This window comes from Babylonia areolata, chromosome 6 (assembly GCF_041734735.1).
Source record: "Babylonia areolata isolate BAREFJ2019XMU chromosome 6, ASM4173473v1, whole genome shotgun sequence".
NCBI classification, from domain to species: domain Eukaryota; kingdom Metazoa; phylum Mollusca; class Gastropoda; order Neogastropoda; family Buccinidae; genus Babylonia; species Babylonia areolata.
In genome coordinates, this window is record NC_134881.1 from 53,851,523 (window position 1) to 53,869,666 (window position 18,144).

At 48.3% G+C, this 18,144-nt stretch overlaps 1 protein-coding gene across 2 annotated transcripts in view; it reads left to right on the forward strand.

Annotated features, from left to right (window-relative positions):
* LOC143283451 (uncharacterized) overlaps positions 1 to 16,914 on the forward strand; it is a 29,170-nt gene extending 12,256 nt beyond the window's left edge. For both annotated transcript variants that reach the window (XM_076589688.1, XM_076589690.1), the window contains exons 2-3: positions 12,286 to 12,816; positions 14,530 to 16,914. In XM_076589688.1, the coding sequence (XP_076445803.1) occupies positions 12,286 to 12,816; positions 14,530 to 15,763 (1,765 nt within the window). In that variant the 3' untranslated portion in view covers positions 15,764 to 16,914. The remainder of the gene's footprint in view (positions 1 to 12,285; positions 12,817 to 14,529) is intronic.
* The last annotated feature ends 1,230 nt before the right edge of the window (positions 16,915 to 18,144 follow it).

Genomic DNA, 18,144 nt, shown 5'->3' on the forward strand with positions numbered 1-18,144 from the left:
GTGTAGGAACTGGGATCATTAGTATTGGATTATGAGTGTTCCAATACTGTTAAAAAAAAATGTCATCACGACTTGAAGAATCTGGACTCTGTTTTAATCTGTGTCTATGATCTCATTGTCTGCTTCCGGTTCCCAGGAATGACTGGGATGTTCTGTTTTCAAAACTGGATGACAATCTGACTGAGATGATATATCACTGGAATATCTGGATTTTTTAACATTCCAGTGAAAACGTAGGGTGATATTCCGTTTCCAGTGTCTCACTTGACAGAGTCTGGAATGTGTAAAATCAAAGGTTTTTTTCTATTTTAGAAATGACATGTAATCGTATTTGGGGGCATTCGATTTTGAAGAATCTGAAAGTTATATACACAGAGCAGAAAACATAAAACAAGCAAACAAATAAACATGTGCAACCATAATCTTCGACATCATCATCAACAAAAACAACAACAATGGCAACAGCAACATAACAACAACTACCACAACCACGTTTCTAGAATTCCTGCTTGAAAAAAACCTGTTCCAGTTCTCTGCTCTGGATGTGTGGAAGCTACTGAGTAAATTGTTTCTTTCCTTCATTCTTTGTCTGAGATTGCGAGTGTGTGTGTGTGTGTGTGTGTGTGTGTGTGTGTGTGTGTGTGTGCGTGTGTAGGCGTGTGTGTGTGTGTGTGTGTGTGTGTAGGCTGTGTGTGTGTGTGTGTGTGTGTGTGTGTGTGTGTGTGTGTGTGAGGCGCTTCAAAGTGGTAGCTTAAAAAAAATTGGAATGATTTTGTAGATTTCTTTCATTGTTTCTTTATATGTCTTTATTACCACGTGTACCGTGGTCACAAGGAATATTGTAGTCTCTCTTAGTCTGAATGTTACATGTAAGTTCGTCAGTTTTGTTGGGTAGAGATCTAACGTTGGACAGCAACATACTGGGTAGAGGTGGGCGAAAACTTCGTTGGCGTAACCTTGAAAGGGGCCCACCTCGCTTTTCGCGTTTCCTCGCGGACTGAGCCTTGCGTGCTGACTGGTCCGTGTTTATTGTTGACGGTTGTAAATCATGATAGAGTGAGATGAAGTGAGATCTCAAAAACACTGACTCACCCACCTGTTCCTGAACACGCAGTAGCCTGTCACTATCATACTGTAAGATGGCAGCTGTTTCCCTAACACACATAGAAAGAATTAAACCCAAAATAAACAGGACAGCTAATCCCCGTGTTGCCATTGGTTGGCGCCATCTTGAATTTATATCCATCTACGTACATACATACAAATTGCCACCTCATCTTCTGATCAATTTATCCTTACCCCGGCCCACACTGCCACAGTCCCACACAGCCACAGTCCCACACAGTCCCACACTGTCACAGCCCCACACAGTCCCACACAGCCACAGTCCCACACTGCCACAGTCGCACACTGTCACAGCCCCACACAGTCCCACACTGTCACAGCCCCACACAGTCCCACACAGCCACAGTCCCACACAGTCCCACACTGTCACAGCCCCACACAGTCCCACACAGCCACAGTCCCACACTGCCACAGTCGCACACTGTCACAGCCCCACACAGTCCCACACTGTCACAGCCCCACACAGTCCCACACAGCCACAGTCCCACACTGTCACAGTCCCACACAGTCACAGCCCCACACAGTCCCACACTGTCACAGCCCCACACAGTCCCACACTGTCACAGCCCCACACAGTCCCACACAGCCACAGTCCCACACTGTCACAGTCCCACACAGCCACAGTCCCACACTGTCAAAGTCCCACACAGCCACAGCCCCACACAGTCCCACACAGCCACAGTCCCACACTGTCACAGCCCCACACAGTCCCACACAGCCACAGTCCCACACAGTCCCACACTGTCACAGTCCCGCACAGCCACAGTCGCACACTGTCACAGTCGCACACAGTCCCACACAGCCACAGTCCCACACAGCCACAGTCCCACACAGTCCCACACAGCCACAGTCCCACACAGCCACAGTCCCACACAGTCCCACACTGCCACAGTCCCACTCATAATCAGTCCCACCGTTTCACACGGCCACAGTCCCACAATCCAACACTGCCACAGTCCCACACTAAAACCGTCCCACAGTCGCACACTACCACAGTCCCACACTAAAACATTCCCTCTCTGGAACAGTCCCACACTAAAACATTCCCTCTCTGGAACAGTCCCACACTAAAACAGTCCCTCTATGCCACAGTCCCACACTTAAACAGTCCCACACTAACAGTCCAACGCTAAAACAGTCCCTCTCTGTCACAGTCCCACACTAAAACAGTCCCTCTATGCCACAGTCCCACACTAAAACAGTCCCTCTATGCCACAGTCCCCACAGTAAAACAGTTCCACACTCCTGTTCAACACTTTATGTGCACAGAACAGCCAGCATGAGAGGCTATCGACCTCTGAAGTGCAGGCTATGGGTTGTAAAAGAAGGAGGGGGGCGGGGGGGGGGGGGGGGGGGGACCCAACAAAAACCAACACCGACGTGCATTCTTTGATGTAACGGCAGTGATCGATAACAACTGCCAGTGAATGTCTGTACCTCACACGTGGTGTTACGGAACGGAGACACCTGGGCACATGGGGTGGATGGAGAGAGAGGGGGGAGGGGGTGAGGGTGGCGGGATAGTCGGGGGAGGGGTGGGTGGAGGAGGGGTGGAGGGGGGGGGGGGTTGAGTTCACCTGCACGGTGAAGTGCCACAACAGCATACTGCCACAGGCCCACAACCCATAGACACGAGACGTCTTTCTATTTAGTAGTGTCTATTCACAGTCCCACACTGACAACCCACACGCGTCCCACGTGTGGGGCGAGTTTTCTAGACCAGGACTGGCCTCACCAGACTGCTCCGGGCCCTGTCACGGATCCTCCATCTGACGCTGAAGTCATCATGGTCGTCTTCGTCGACCCTGAAGGAGGAATATCAACATCACACACACACACGCACACGCTCACACACACACACACACACACACATCATTTCATCCATCATCCTTCCGCCCCACCACTGATCAGCTCCTCAGTTTGTTGCACCTCTCTCTCTCTCTCTGCACCAATGCTTACCCCTCAGTCTATTGTACACCTCTTTCTCTCTCCCTAACCCCTCAGTCTGTTGTACACCTCTCTCTCTTTCTCCCTAACCCCTCAGTCTATTGTACACCTCTTTCTATCTCCCTAACCCCTCAGTCTGTTGTACACCTCTCTCTCTTTCTCCCTAACCCCTCAGTCTATTGTACACCTCTTTCTATCTCCCTGACCCCTCAGTCTGTTGTACACCTCTCTCTCTCTCTCCCTAACCCCTCAGTCTATTGAACACCTCTTTCTATCTCCCTGACCCCTCAGTCTGTTGTACACCTCTCTCTCTTTCTCCCTAACCCCTCAGTTTATTGCACACCTCTTTCTCTCTCCCTGACCCCTCAGTCTGTTGTACACCTCTCTCTCTCTCTCCCTAACCCCTCAGTCTATTGTGCACCTCTCTCTCTCTCCCTAACCCCTCAGTCTATTGTACACCTCTCTCTCTCTCTCCCTAACCCCTCAGTCTATTGTACACCTCTTTCTCTCTCCCTGACCCCTCAGTCTGTTGTACACCTCTCTCTCTTTCTCCCTAACCCCTCAGTCTATTGTACACCTCTTTCTATCTCCCTGACCCCTCAGTCTGTTGTACACCTCTCTCTCTTTCTCCCTAACCCCTCAGTTTATTGTACACCTCTTTCTCTCTCCCTAACTCCTCAGTCTATTGTACACCTCTTTCTCTCTCCCTAACCCCTCAGTCTATTGTACACCTCTTTCTCTCTCCCTAACCCCTCAGTCTAACCCCTCAGTCTATTGTACACCTCTTTCTCTCTCCCTGACCCCTCAGTCTATTGTACACTTCTTTCTCTCTCCCTGACCCCTCAGTCTATTGTACACCTCTTTCTCTCTCCCTGACCCCTCAGTCTATTGTACACTTCTTTCTCTCTCCCTGACCCCTCAGTCTATTGTACACCTCTTTCTCTCTCCCTAACCCCTCAGTCTAACCCCTCAGTCTATTGTACACCTCTTTCTCTCTCCCTAACCCCTCAGTCTATTGTACACCTCTTTCTCTCTCCCTAACCCCTCAGTCTAACCCCTCAGTCTATTGTACACCTCTTTCTCTCTCTCTCTCCTTAACCCCTCAGTCTATTGTACACCTCTTTCTCTCTCCCTAACCACTCAGTCTATTGCACACCTCTTTCTCTCTCCCTAACCCCTCAGTCTATTGTACACCTCTTTCTCTCTCCCGAACCCCTCAGTCTATTGTACACCTCTTTCTCTCTCTCTCCCTAACCCCTCAGTCTATTGTACACCTCTTTCTCTCTCCCGAACCCCTCAGTCTATTGTACACCTCTTTCTCTCTCTCTCCCTAACCCCTCAGTCTATTGTACACCTCTTTCTCTCTCCCGAACCCCTCAGTCTATTGTACACCTCTTTCTCTCTCTCTCCCTAACCCCTCAGTCTATTGTACACCTCTTTCTCTCTCCCTAACCCCTCAGTCTGTTGCACGCCTCTCTCTCTCCCGAACCCCTCAGTCTATTGTGTGTGTGTGGCAGTGTGGGACTATTTTAGTGAGGGACTGTTCTGGTGTTGGACTGTAAATGTGTGAATGCGTTCATTTTATTACTTTTTACAATGTTGTTGATGATGATGATAAAATTATTATTGTTGTGTCGTTATCGTTAATGTTGTTATTGTTATTGTTGTCACAAAGACAGATTGGAAGACTAGACTTTATCCTTGAGTAATAATTTTTTTTAAATCTTGAATCTTGAAATCTCTCTCTCTCTCTCTCTCTCTCTCTCTCTCTCTCTCTCTCTCTCTCTAAGAAGAAGAAGAAGAAATGACATGATTATATAACTTTTCAAAAACTTTTAAAGTTACTCCAGGAAATGTCACTAGCCAAAAATCTTTCTCTACCTTTTCAGTTATGAAATGTTGTGTCCATGACATTGGTCCCTCCCCCCTCCATTATTTTTGGTATTTTGTGTGTTTAATTGAATGTACCTCCTTGCAAACAGGCCGGTGGCCTTGCAGTAAAATATTTCTGAGTTCTGAGTTCTCTCTCTCTCTCTCTCTCTCTCTCTCTCTACCACTACTGACCCATCAGTCAATTGTACACACACTCTCGATACCTAGATTCAAACACTCCACTGTTGGCCGCTGTTCTTTCTCTGTCTCTGGACCTTGCGATTGGAATGAACTTCCTCTTTCGCTTCGTCAAGTCTCCACACTCAGCTCTTTCAAGTCTGGCCTTAAAACCCACCTCTTCTTAAAACAGCCTCCCTTGCCTGCCCTTCCTTGTCTTCAGATTCTACAGTTTTAGAGTTATGCATGCGTTATTACTCTCGATCTCGATCTCTCCTGACCCTTCAGTCTGTTGGAGACAGCGTCCCTATCCCGGTGTGGGCTGTGTGTATAGTTACGCCCATGGCCAAAGGCATTTAACATGCAGTCACTCACTCTCACGCTCTCTCTTCCCTTTGACACTCTCTCAAAACGTTTTAATTCTGCCCCACACGTAATTTTGTCAATTATTTATGGGACCTTGGCGCCTTCCTTTTAGTGAACCTTTAACACCCCACACGTCTCCCCCCCCCCCCCCCCCCCCCGCCCCTCCCCCCCCTCTCTCTCTCTACACACACACACACACACACACTCTCTCCCCGGTGCTGGTGGTGTGAATAGTCAGTGAGACAGCCAGAGCAGAACTAACGCCACACAATCGATCGAATGTTTTGATTGGCTGACTGCGCTGTAAAACAGACATTTCCTGTGATTGGGTGAAGGGGGTAGACTTCTGCTGCTTACCAACGTTTCCCGTCTGTAGGTGCAGGTTTGTTGATCTGACGAAACGAAACGAATATTGTGAAGAAAGGGTACAACATGATTCTGTTCGTAAAATATATGTTGGATTTATTTGACTGACTAAGTTGAATGGACTGGCCAATGATCTGTCAGAATTTCTCCTCTCCCCTCTGTTCCCCCTCCCCCACCACCTTACCCACCATTCTTCTAAATTTTCTTCTTCTTTTTTCCCTTCGTGTTTTTCTTCTATCAGGCCGATTACTCTGGTGATAATAAATTTAATCTCATGTTAATATTGATATTAGCATTATTTTACTATATTATGTACTGTTTGTTTATTTGTTTTATTTCATTATTACATTACTTACTGTTATGTTTAGAGGCGTTTGATTGGCTGAGAGCGGGTGGGCCCGTCTTTTCACTGTTAGCCGCGCGAAATTTGGCCAAGCAGAGCAAACCAATAGGCCTAGTTTGCATCAGTTTGACATGGTAAGTATATTTAACACCAAACATGGAGTATAATACAAACTCCCCCTTTTTACTTGATACAATTGATAATATGGTTCATCAGCCGTCATGATAAAATTGAAGTACAACGTTGTGGGCACAGTATAAGCTTTAAGCTTGTTGATGCTCTTTTGTCATTCATTGCATTGTAATCATGTGTATTGTTGAATGATTAAAGATTATTTAAACCAAACAAATATTTTCTTCTCTTGGGTGGTAGGCTAATAGGCGAGAGATGAGTCTTGATGAGATTCATCCCTTGTTCTTTGTTGGTTAAAGGAGACTCTGTGTGTGTGTGTGTGTGTGTGTGTGTGTGTGTGTGTGTGTGTGTGTGTGTGTGTGTTTGTTTGTGTGTGTGTGTGTGTGTGTGTGTGTGTGTGTGTGTGTGTGTGTGTGTCCATAGTCTGTAAATCATATTATATTATATATATATATATATTAAACGAGTTCACTTATATCATCACTGACAATATAACGAAATTTTAAAAATAAAAATTCGTGGAACGGTATTCAGTCTGATGTGCTTACTTTGGCAACAGCCAACACTTTCAAAAACGTCTTACAGACATAAAAAAAGAGAATCCTGGCAGCTGTATAGCTAGATGATTAGCGCTTTCCACTTTAATGAACTGGCATTCACCGTTCATGACTACTTCAAACAGGAAAGTGCTACTACAATATAAGCCGCTAATTGAAGCTACAAGTTGACGTTTTTAAAATGACGTCATCACTGTTATGTCGTCATCCTTCTTCGCTTCGCTGTTCCTCCAGGCAGAACATGGCAGCAAGTGTCTGTGTCATGATGTAGGACTCGCGTTACCTGCACTTGAACAAAGGGTAAGCATAACTCTAAGTTACGGAAACTCATATTGAAGCCATCTTTTACTACTGCCTGTAATTATTCACCGAAATATCAGACGTAGCTCAGGAAGACCAAGTGAAATAAATGAATTTCTCCATAGGAAGCTGGCCATAACATTAGTACTGGCGCACTCATAAAAAGTATTTTAACTCTCTCAGTACGGCCAGTCCTCTCTTCTCCTCGACACAGACCCCTCGGATGTCCAGTGGGTGTCTGAATGACCCAACCTTTAGCTTCCGTCGTCAGAATTGTGGTATTCTTTGCCAACATTCACCTCTTCAGTATAAGAGCCTTCCGCTTGCAATATTTTGATGATGGTAATTGGGGTGAAACGCTGTTAACGTCGTCTCTTTCGCCGTTCGTATGGAGAGAGTTAAGAAATATCATAAAAAAAGAAGAAAAAAAAAGTCCTAATGATCTGGCAAAATGCTGATTAAGCCCACAAGCCGTGACACATGATATGACGTGATATGATATGATCATGCCGTTGGGATTTAACTTCACCCAGCGTCTCAAAAAACAAACAAACAAACAAACAAAACCGCACATTTTAAACTCCAGAGAATGAGAAAGTTTGGGGAGGTGACTAAAGGTCAAGGTCGTTCTGTTTCAGACTTTGGTGTTCCATGTATCCGCGAATCCGCATGTGTGTGTGTCGGTGTGTGTGTGTGTGAACACTGTGTGTGTGTGTGTGTGTGTGATCACTGTGTGTGTGTGTGTGTGTGTGTGTGTGTGTGTGTGTGTGTGTGCAATGTCAGTCAGAACAAGCCATAAATAGAGAATGTGCATATCATGTTCTGCAGGTTATATGATCGGTGGAGCAAACATTTCCTGTCACTTCTCTCTCTCCTCACTGTATTCTGTGAAAGAGAGAGAGAGAGAGAGACGTTGGAGAACGGAGGAGTTGGGGGCAGGAGGGGGGGTCACTGCATTCTGTGAAAGAGACAGAGGGGGGGGGGGGGGGAGCCTCACTGTACTCTATGTAGCGAGAGAGAGGGCGGAGTAGGGGTGGGAGGGGTGGGGGATTTCTCACTGCACTGTGTGAGCGAGACAGGGGGTGATATGTGCGTGAGAAAGTAGGGGTGAGAGAGGGGGGTGGGGTGGGGGCTGTGCGTGTATATGTGAGACTGACGGAGGGTGTATGGAGGGTGTGTGGGGGGCTGGGGGGGGGGGGAGAGATAGGGGAGGGGAAAGGTGTGTGGTGTGTGTGTAGGTGAGAGAGAGAGAGAGAGAGCAAAACCCACGTCCATAACTATGTAAACTGCAGTATTTGAACAAAGGAAAAGAGAGAGAGGCCAGAACGAACAGTGTGCAAGTCGCTGTGTTTGCACGGACTTTTGTAAACAGTGCAGGAGCTCATGTGTTTATCATATGGATTCGATACCCCCCCCCCCCCCCACCCTCCCCTCCCCTTCCCCTTCCCCCATTTCTCAGAGCAAATGTCTGGCCTTCGTTTCATGCTGTTTTAGGGTGAAACCAACATGACATGCTGTTTTAGGGTGCAACCCTCATTTCATGCTGTATCAGGGTGCAGCCCTCATTTCGTGCTGTATCAGGGTGCAACCCTCATTCCATGCTGTTGTAGGGTGCAGCCCTCATTTCATGCTGTATCAGGGTGCAGCCCTCATTTCATGCTGTATCAGGGTGCAACCCTCATTCCATGCTGTATCAGGGTGCAGCCCTCATTTCATGTTGTTGTAGGGAACAGCCCTCATTTCATGCTGTATCAGGGTGCAGCCCTCATTTCATGCTGTTGTAGGGTGCAGCCCTCATTTCATGCTGTATCAGGGTGCAGCCCTCATTTCATGCTGTTGTAGGGTGCAGCCCTCATTTCATGCTGTATCAGGGTGCAGCCCTCATTTCATGCTGTATCAGGGTGCAGCCCTCATTTCATGTTGTTGTAGGGTGCAGCCCTCATTTTATGCTGTATCAGGGTGCAGCCCTCATTTCATGCTGTTGTAGGGTGCAGCCCTCATTTCATGTTGTTGTAGGGTGCAGCCCTCATTTCATGTTGTTGTAGGGTGCAGCCCTCATTTCATGCTGTTGTAGGGTGCAGCCCTCATTTCATGTTGTTGTAGGGTGCAGCCCTCATTTCATGCTGTATCAGGGTGCAGCCCTCATTTCATGCTGTTGTAGGGTGCAGCCCTCATTTCATGTTGTTGTAGGGTGCAGCCCTCATTTCATGCTGTATCAGGGTGCAGCCCTCATTTCATGCTGTATCAGGGTGCAGCCCTCATTTCATGCTGTTGTAGGGTGCAGCCCTCATTTCATGCTGTATCAGGGTGCAGCCCTCATTTCATGCTGTATCAGGGTGCAGCCCTCATTTCATGCTGTTGTAGGGTGCAGCCCTCATTTCATGTTGTTGTAGGGTGCAGCCCTCATTTCATGCTGTATCAGGGTGCAGCCCTCATTTCATGCTGTTGTAGGGTGCAGCCCTCATTTCATGCTGTTGTAGGGTGCAGCCCTCATTTCATGCTGTTGTAGGGTGCAGCCCTCATTTCATGTTGTTGTAGGGTGCAACCCTCATTTCATGCTGTATCAGGGTGCAGCCCTCATTTCATGCTGTATCAGGGTGCAGCCCTCATTCCATGCTGTATCAGGGTGCAGCCCTCATTTCATGCTGTATCAGGGTGCAGCCCTCATTCCATGCTGTTGTAGGGTGCAACCCTCATTTCATGCTGTATCAGGGTGCAGCCCTCATTTCATGCTGTTGTAGGGTGCAGCCCTCATTTCATGTTGTTGTAGGGTGCAGCCCTCATTTCATGCTGTATCAGGGTGCAGCCCTCATTTCATGCTGTATCAGGGTGCAGCCCTCATTTCATGCTGTTGTAGGGTGCAGCCCTCATTTCATGCTGTATCAGGGTGCAGCCCTCATTTCATGCTGTATCAGGGTGCAGCCCTCATTTCATGCTGTTGTAGGGTGCAGCCCTCATTTCATGTTGTTGTAGGGTGCAGCCCTCATTTCATGCTGTATCAGGGTGCAGCCCTCATTTCATGCTGTTGTAGGGTGCAGCCCTCATTTCATGCTGTTGTAGGGTGGGCAACCCTCATTTTCATATGTTGTAGGGTGTCAACCCTCATTTCCATTCTGTATCATGGGTGCCAGCCCTCATTCCTGCTGTATCAGGTGCAGCCCTCATTTCATGCTGTATCAGGGTGCACCCCTCATTCATGCTGTTGTAGGGTGCAGCCTTCATTCAAGCAGTATGCAGGGTGGCAGCCCATCATTCCATGCTGTATCGGGTGCAGCCCTCAATTCATGCTGAATCAGGGTGCAGCCCTCATTTCATGCTGTTGTGGGTGGCAACCCTCATTTCATGCTGTATCAGGGTGACAGCCCTCATGTCCATGCTGTATCAGGGCAGCCCTCATTACCATTTGTTGTAGGGTGCAGCCACTGATTTCATGCTGTATCAGGGTGCAGCCCTCATTTTCATGTTATTGTAGGGTGCAGCCCTCATTTCATGCTGTATCAGGGTGCAGCCCTCATTTCATGTTATTGTAGGGTGCAGCCCTCATTTCATGCTGTATCAGGGTGCAGCCCTCATTTCATGCTGTTGTAGGGTGCAGCCCTCATTTCATGTTGTTGTAGGGTGCAATCTCCCATAGTACTAGACATTTTTCTGTCCACTCACAGAAAATTGTTCGGAGAAAAGGAAAGGTTTGTTTTTTTTTTTGTTTTGTTTTTTGTTGTCTTCTTAAATAAGGAATATAAAAAAAACTTTCATATGCAAACACTTTTTAAAGATTCTAGCCTTCTTGTTGTGTGAGAGGCAGTGTTACGTCTCCCCATTCCACTTTCGACACATCACTTAAAAAAAATTATTAAATAAAAGACATTGTTATCAAGAACCATTTCAGTATCAAACACACTCTCAGTTCGTTCAGGGCATCAGTAAGAAAAAGCGATCAGGCTCTCTCTTAAGAAAAAAGAAAGAGAACACACACACACACACACACACACACACACACACACACACACACACACACACACACACACACACACACACACACACACACACACGTTGCATTGCCACAACTCATGGACTAAGGACAAAGTGGAGAAGATTTTCGAATTCTTGGTGTGGTGAGTTGAGCGTTGTATTGACCTCCACTCCCTAATAGGCAGAGTGATGATATAAGACTGGTGGTTCTGGCCTCACGCTACAAAGCCGTTGATGGGTGAGCCAGTATTAAAGTCTTTTTCCTCTGGCATGTTACCGGTGTAATCCTGAATCGTGAAAGACCCCTGACTAAGAGAGAGAGAGAAGGAGAGAGGAGTGGGGGGGGGGGGAGTAGGATGGAAGAATGAAAATCCTGATCCATACATGGGACAGGAACCCGTGGACACTTGCTTACCAGTCTGGCGCGTTACCACATGGTTGCCACACGGGAATTATTTGTATTTATATTTGTATTTCTTTTTATCACAACAGATTTCTCTGTGTGAAATTCGGGCTGCTCTCCCCAGGGAGAGCGCGTCGCTACACTACAGCGTCACCCTTTTTTTTTTTTTTTCCTGCGTGCAGTTTTATTTGTTTTTTTTCCTATCGAAGTGGATTTTTCTACAGAATTTTGCCAGGAACAACCCTTTTGTTGCCGTGGGTTCTTTTATGTGCGCTAAGTGCATGCTGCACACGGGACCTCGGTTTATCGTCTCATCCGAATGACTAGCGTCCAGACCACCACTCAAGGTCTAGTGGAGGGGGAGAAAATATCGGCGGCTGAGCCGTGATTCGAACCAGCGCGCTCAGATTCTCTCGCTTCCTAGGCGGACACTTTACTCCACTGGCATTGAAAATGTGCGTTTCCCTCTGCTGTCACAGCTGACGGCTCCACACACACACACCCATGCACACACACACACACACACACACAGACACACACAGAGACACACAGACACAGACACACACACACACACACACACACACCTCATTCTCTCGCTCGCTCTCTCTCTCTCCTATATTTTCTTCTTATGGCTTGATGCACACAAAAAAAAGCAATTGTTGCTTGTTCAATTTACCATGATGAAATCAAAGCTGACCTTGTCCTGACCGGACACCCTGTGTTTGCAGCCCTTTGCCATGTCGCCGTACGTCGTGCTCCGCGGCCACCACTGACTTCCTGCCGCTGACGTCCTTCCGCTGGTCCCGCTCAGAGCGCCGCCGCCCCCTCACCACCCCTCCCTGTCACGTGATGCAGCGTCACTCTCCCCACAGCCACAACCCTGTGGGTGTGGCGCGCCTCTGCGATTGGTCGACGGAGTCTCCGGAGAAAGCTGGAGAGAGCCATGTCTCAATGTCTCGCCTGTACCGGGACATTGCAGGAGGGGTAGGGACAGGGAGTCTGCCGCCGCCACTGCCACCAGCACGCCACTCGTTCGAGAAGGACCGGCCCCGTGTGGTGGGCAGCGGCGGGTCCTCCCCAGTGACTGTGACTGTGGCGGCGGGACCGTGGCCTGGGGGAGGAGGCAGCTCCAGGGTCAGCCCTGGCCGGATGTTCCTCCGGGACAAAGGCATGCTGACCAAAGGGGAGCGGGAGATCATCCAGGGTATCTACAGGAACCGGGGCGACCTGTATGGCAAACAGCCCGCCACGGCCAGCAGGTCACTTGCTAGTTGGTAGTTAGTGGGCCTGACTGCCCCTTCTGGGCTCTCCAGCCACTTTGCACGCGCACACACACACACACACACACACACACACACACACACACACACACACACACACACACACACACACACACACACACACACACACACACACACACACACACACACACACGTGTGTGTGCTCACGCATGTATACAAACACATGCATGCACGTACACACACACACACACTCTCTCTCTCTCTCTGGACGAAATACCCGAAATGAGCCGTTCCTACATATACCCGTCTCGCTGTATAACAGTGCAGCAGATTATGAGTGTTGGATATTCTGTGGTTAGTAACCTATATTTTACATTATTTTTAATGTTTTTACACCGTTCTTGCACACAGAGAGCAGGAACAAATTATACGAAAACAGTGTGAATGGAATTCAGCACTTTATTTCTGTTTACGGCAACGCTAGTGGGTTCTTTTACCAAGAGCAGCAGTAGTTTTTTTGTTGTGTAGTGTTGTGTTGTGCTGTGTTGTATCCCTTTTAGTCTCAACAGATTTCTCTGTGTGAAATTCGGGCTGCTTTCCCAGGGGTTAGTGGATTGCCACAGTGCAGTGCCACTTTTTTTCCTGTCTGCAAGTAATCCTTTTTTCATTATCAAAGTGGAGTGGATTTTTTTTTCACTGGATAAACCTCCTTTAATTGCCTTGGGTTCTGTTAAGTGCACTAGTTGCATGCTGCACACAGGACTTCGAGTTTATCTTCTCATCCGAAAGACTAGCGCCCAGACCACTACTCAATGTTTAGTGGAGTGGGGGAGGGGAGAATAAAAATCCTGGTTTGGGTTGCATGAGCGATCTTAGCAGCACTAAGTTTGCTTTGCATGAAGGACGTTCCTAACTGTACGCTAATCATCAGCACTAGGCTTGCTTTTTATGAAGGACATTCCTAACTGCACGCTAATCATCAGCAATAGGTTTGCTTTTTGTGAAGGACGTTCCTAACTGCACGCTAATTATCAGCAATAGGTTTGCTTTGCATGAAGGACGTTCCTAACTGCACGCTAATTATCAGCACTAGGTTTGCTTTGCATGAAGGACGTTCCTAACTGCACACTAATTATTGGCACTAGGCTTGCTTTTTGTGAAAGACGTTCCTAACTGCACGCTAATTATCAGCAATAGGTTTGCTTTGCATGAAGGACGTTCCTAACTGCACACTAATTATTGGCACTAGGTTTGCTTTTTGTGAAAGACGTTCCTAACTGCACGCTAATTATCAGCAATAGGTTTGCTTTTTGTGAAGGACGTTCCTAACTGCATGCTAATTATCAGCACTATGTTTGCTTTTTGTGAAGGACGTTCCTAACTGCATGCTAATTATCAGCACTAGGTTTGCTTTGCTTGAAGAACGTTCCAAACTTCACGCTGATTATTGGCACTAGGTTTGCTTTGCTTTAAGGACGTTCCTAACTGCACGCTAAGTGACCATCCTTACCACCAGACTATCGCCAGATGGTCACTGTGGAACGACAGTTTGGTGGTAAGTATTCACAGTGAACTATCTTTAACTACAGACTATTGCTTCCCAGTGGGCCATCCACGCTCTGGAGAAGAGACACTACTGTCTGTAGCCAGTGAGCTTCCCCCTTGCACGTTCAGTTTCGTGGGAACAACAACAGGCTGCCTCCCTGACATTCTTCTCCTTGTTGTTGACAGGTCTGACTTCTTCGTGCGGAGTCATCACGATGCCTGGCTGGTGGGCAAGCCCGGACTGCCAGGGAACAAGCCCAGCACAGAGGTGCCCAGGGACTCTGCACGTGGCGGCGGTCTGATGGAGGTCATGTCACCCGCGGCCAATCACAGCATCTCGGAACCCCTGCGCTCCCAAGCGGCGGCGGCAGCAGCAGCGGCAGCGGCGGAAATAACTGGAAGTGGAAAAGGTGGAAGCGGCGAGGAAGGTCAGGGCCACCAGCCACGCAGCACCACCACGTGCGTCATGTGCCTCCGGGAGCAGCAGTTGCTGGAGCAGATGCAGAGACAGCAGGTTCTGGAGCAGATGCAGATGCAGACCCACCAAGCCCAGCGGCCCCGTCTGCCGCACCGAACCAACAACCCCCCGGGCCCTCACACTCACCCCCGCGCTGTTGTCAACATCAACGACACCTTCAGGCCCCGGGGGGAAGAGGTGCCCGTGGCTCCGCCCACCTCCCCACTCCCCCTGCACTCCACGCCACACCTAGAACCTCACAGCCAGGCGCTGTCTCCAGGTCACCACCACACCTCCACCTCTTCTCCCCAGCCCAGCAGCAAACTCCCCCCAACAGGAAAGCAGAAGGAAGGCCAGGGAAGGACCCCTGACCCCAATGCGGACTCCGCCACCTCCCAGCCCGTGGCTGACCCCGCCGAGCCGGGCAGCGACAGCGAAGGGAGCCAGGACTGGGAAGGGTCCAGACGGAAGCTGCGCGTTCAGGTCTACCTGCCCAAGGTGGCCTCAGAATCAGCTGACGAAGATCTCCGAGCGTGCGTACTGGAAGGTCGGCCGGCCATCGCTCGCGAGAGACACCTCAGCTACACAGACTTGAGGAAGGAGACGGGGGAGGAGGTAGAGGGAGGGGCGAATGGTGGTGAAGAGCAGGTGGGTGGAGGACAAGGGGTGAAGGAAACCGAGGACCCCAGGAGAAAAGCGACACGGGAGGAGAAAAAGGCGAAAGACCCGGAAGAGAGAAAGAGAAAAACGAAAGGGCACCTGAAGAAGACAGGGCACCACCACTCTCACACCCGCAGCGTGAGGGGCGGAGAGGAGGCGGGGCTGGGTGTGGGGGTCACGGGGGTGGGTGTGGGGTCGGACTGGGACAGTGATAGCGGCAGGGTCAGCAGCCCCCGCAGGGTAGCCCTTCACACCCACCCCATCACCGTCCTGAAGGCAGAGGATTGCAGACAACAGGAATGAGCCTCTCCTGTGCCACACCCACAACACCGCATACCCCACTGCCTTGGCTGACACTGACAACTCACATCTTCGCTCTTTTCCCCCTTTTTTCTGGAAATAAATAAGTTAAGTCTGACAATGGGTTTCGGGCTCTAAGAACAAAACTGCGATGAATAATTCACGTTCACACGTTTGAAAATCGGATTCCATTACATGCACGAGAAAAGTAGATGAGTGTACTGTGAAGCAGAATCATATTGTTACATGCCTTTGTGTTTGACAAAGGTGTTCAGGCGCTGGACGTCAGATCCAGTGTTCACCAGTGATCAGAGGGCCCGGGCCCTGTTTCGGCATGGTGTTGTGTTATCGGGAAAGGCATTTTTCTCCGATTTTCGTCACTCCACCAAGGTATGAATGAGTGCCTGACATCGGTTGTGGAAGGTTAACAACACCGGTCCCCGCCTTCCTGAGCTGAGCCCTGGACACAGTTGATAATCATGAATTGCCCCAGCAATTCTAAATGGCCATGGGTCCTTATAACTTTTTTTGTTTGGTTTATTTTATTTATTTATTCATTTTAGCACCTCAGATTTGGGAACATGTGGAGATGTTGACACCTGACGGTTTCAGCACTAAGTAACAGAACCGAAAGTAGTCATTCCCACCCACCTGAGGGGTTTGGGCTCACGTGTGTCCGTGTGTATTTATTAAGTGTGTATGTATGTGTATCTGTGGTCAACTTTAACAAGTTCTGTTTCTCTGAAAGTACTTTTTGTCTATAGACACCAATTTGGCGTTGAAAGGAAACAAACCAGTGCTTTCCACGCGTTCTAGTTAAAAGGAAACAAACCAGTGCTTTCCACGCGTTCTAGTTAAAAGGAAACAAACCAGTGCTTTCCACGCGTTCTAGTTAAAAGGAAACAAATCTGTTCTTTCCACGCGTTCGAATTGTAATGACTGTGCACTTCAGGAAAGGGAAACCTGAAATGTTTCCACAGTAATGTTACTGTTACATTTTTTATTTCTTTTTTTTTTCACAAAGCGTTACACACATACAGACACACACACACACACATAAAAAAAAATTGTATATATATATATATATGTATACTGATACACCAGTTATTACCGGTCATTTTTATAATTTTTAGCTAACAACCACACCCCCAACTCTTGGCGTTTTTTTGTATGTTTTTGTTGTTGTTGTTTTTTGGGGGTTTTTTCAATTTTTTTTTCCCACGACAATCATGCGCGAGTCATGAGGGCTTTGCCTCTTGTTTGATTGAATAATTGGTTTCTTTGTTTTCTTTACATGCCTAAATTATTTTGATTTTTTTTTCTGACATGTAGCCTAAATTTTGACTAAAGTGGACTTTGTGATCAGGTGCTCAGTAGCAACAAATTAGACAACGATGTTGTGCGGAATACTGGCCTGGTATTTTTTATTTTGTTTGTTTTTTGCGTCAATATGTCGATGTCCATTGAGATGCCAGGGTTTCTGTTATTGTGTGTGTGCTTTCTCTGCAAGCTCGCGGACACAACACACATAGAGGCACGAACACACACACACACACACATACACACACAGAGGCACGAACGCACGCACGCACACACACGCACACACGGATACACGCGGGCGCGCGCGCGCGCGCGCGCACACACACACACACACACACCAGCCGCCGTGGCGAAGTGGTTAGCGTCTGGGACTGACGGCTGTAAGGATGCGGGTTCGAATCCCAGTGGAGGTGGGTTTTTTGGTCTACGGCCGGCTCCTACCCAGTGTTGAGTGTGCTGTGGGCTTAAATGGGAAGGCTGGGACCACACAGTCGAGTGTCATCCACTTCACGAATGCGTCTTTGGGTGTGTTGCTTTAATTTTCTGCCCAACACTGCAAGTGTCTGTATCTCTCGGGCCTGGTTGATGCCGGAATATTATTATGACAGGAAACGTAGAAAAAAAGCCATGTCAGTGTGGAGTGATGGCCTAGAGGTAACGCGTCCGCCTAGGAAGCGAGAGAATCTGAGCGCGCTGGTTCGAATCACGGCTCAGCCGCCGACATTTTCTCCCCCTCCACTAGACCTTGAGTGGTGGTCTGGACGCTAGTCATTCGGATGAGACGATAAACCGAGGTCCCGTGTGCAGCATGCACTTAACGCACGTAAAAGAACCCACGGCAACAAAAGGGTTGTTCCTGGCAAAATTATGTAGAAAAATCAGTTCGATAGGAAAAACAAATAAAAAAACTGCACGCAGGAAAAATGCACATCCATAGCAGCATCTTCATCATCATCATCATCACCTCCTTCTTCGTCAATATAAAAAAGTCCCAATATTGTATGGCCTTTCATGCCCTGCTCTCATGGTGACCTCAATTTTGATACCCCTCCACTTCCGAGATT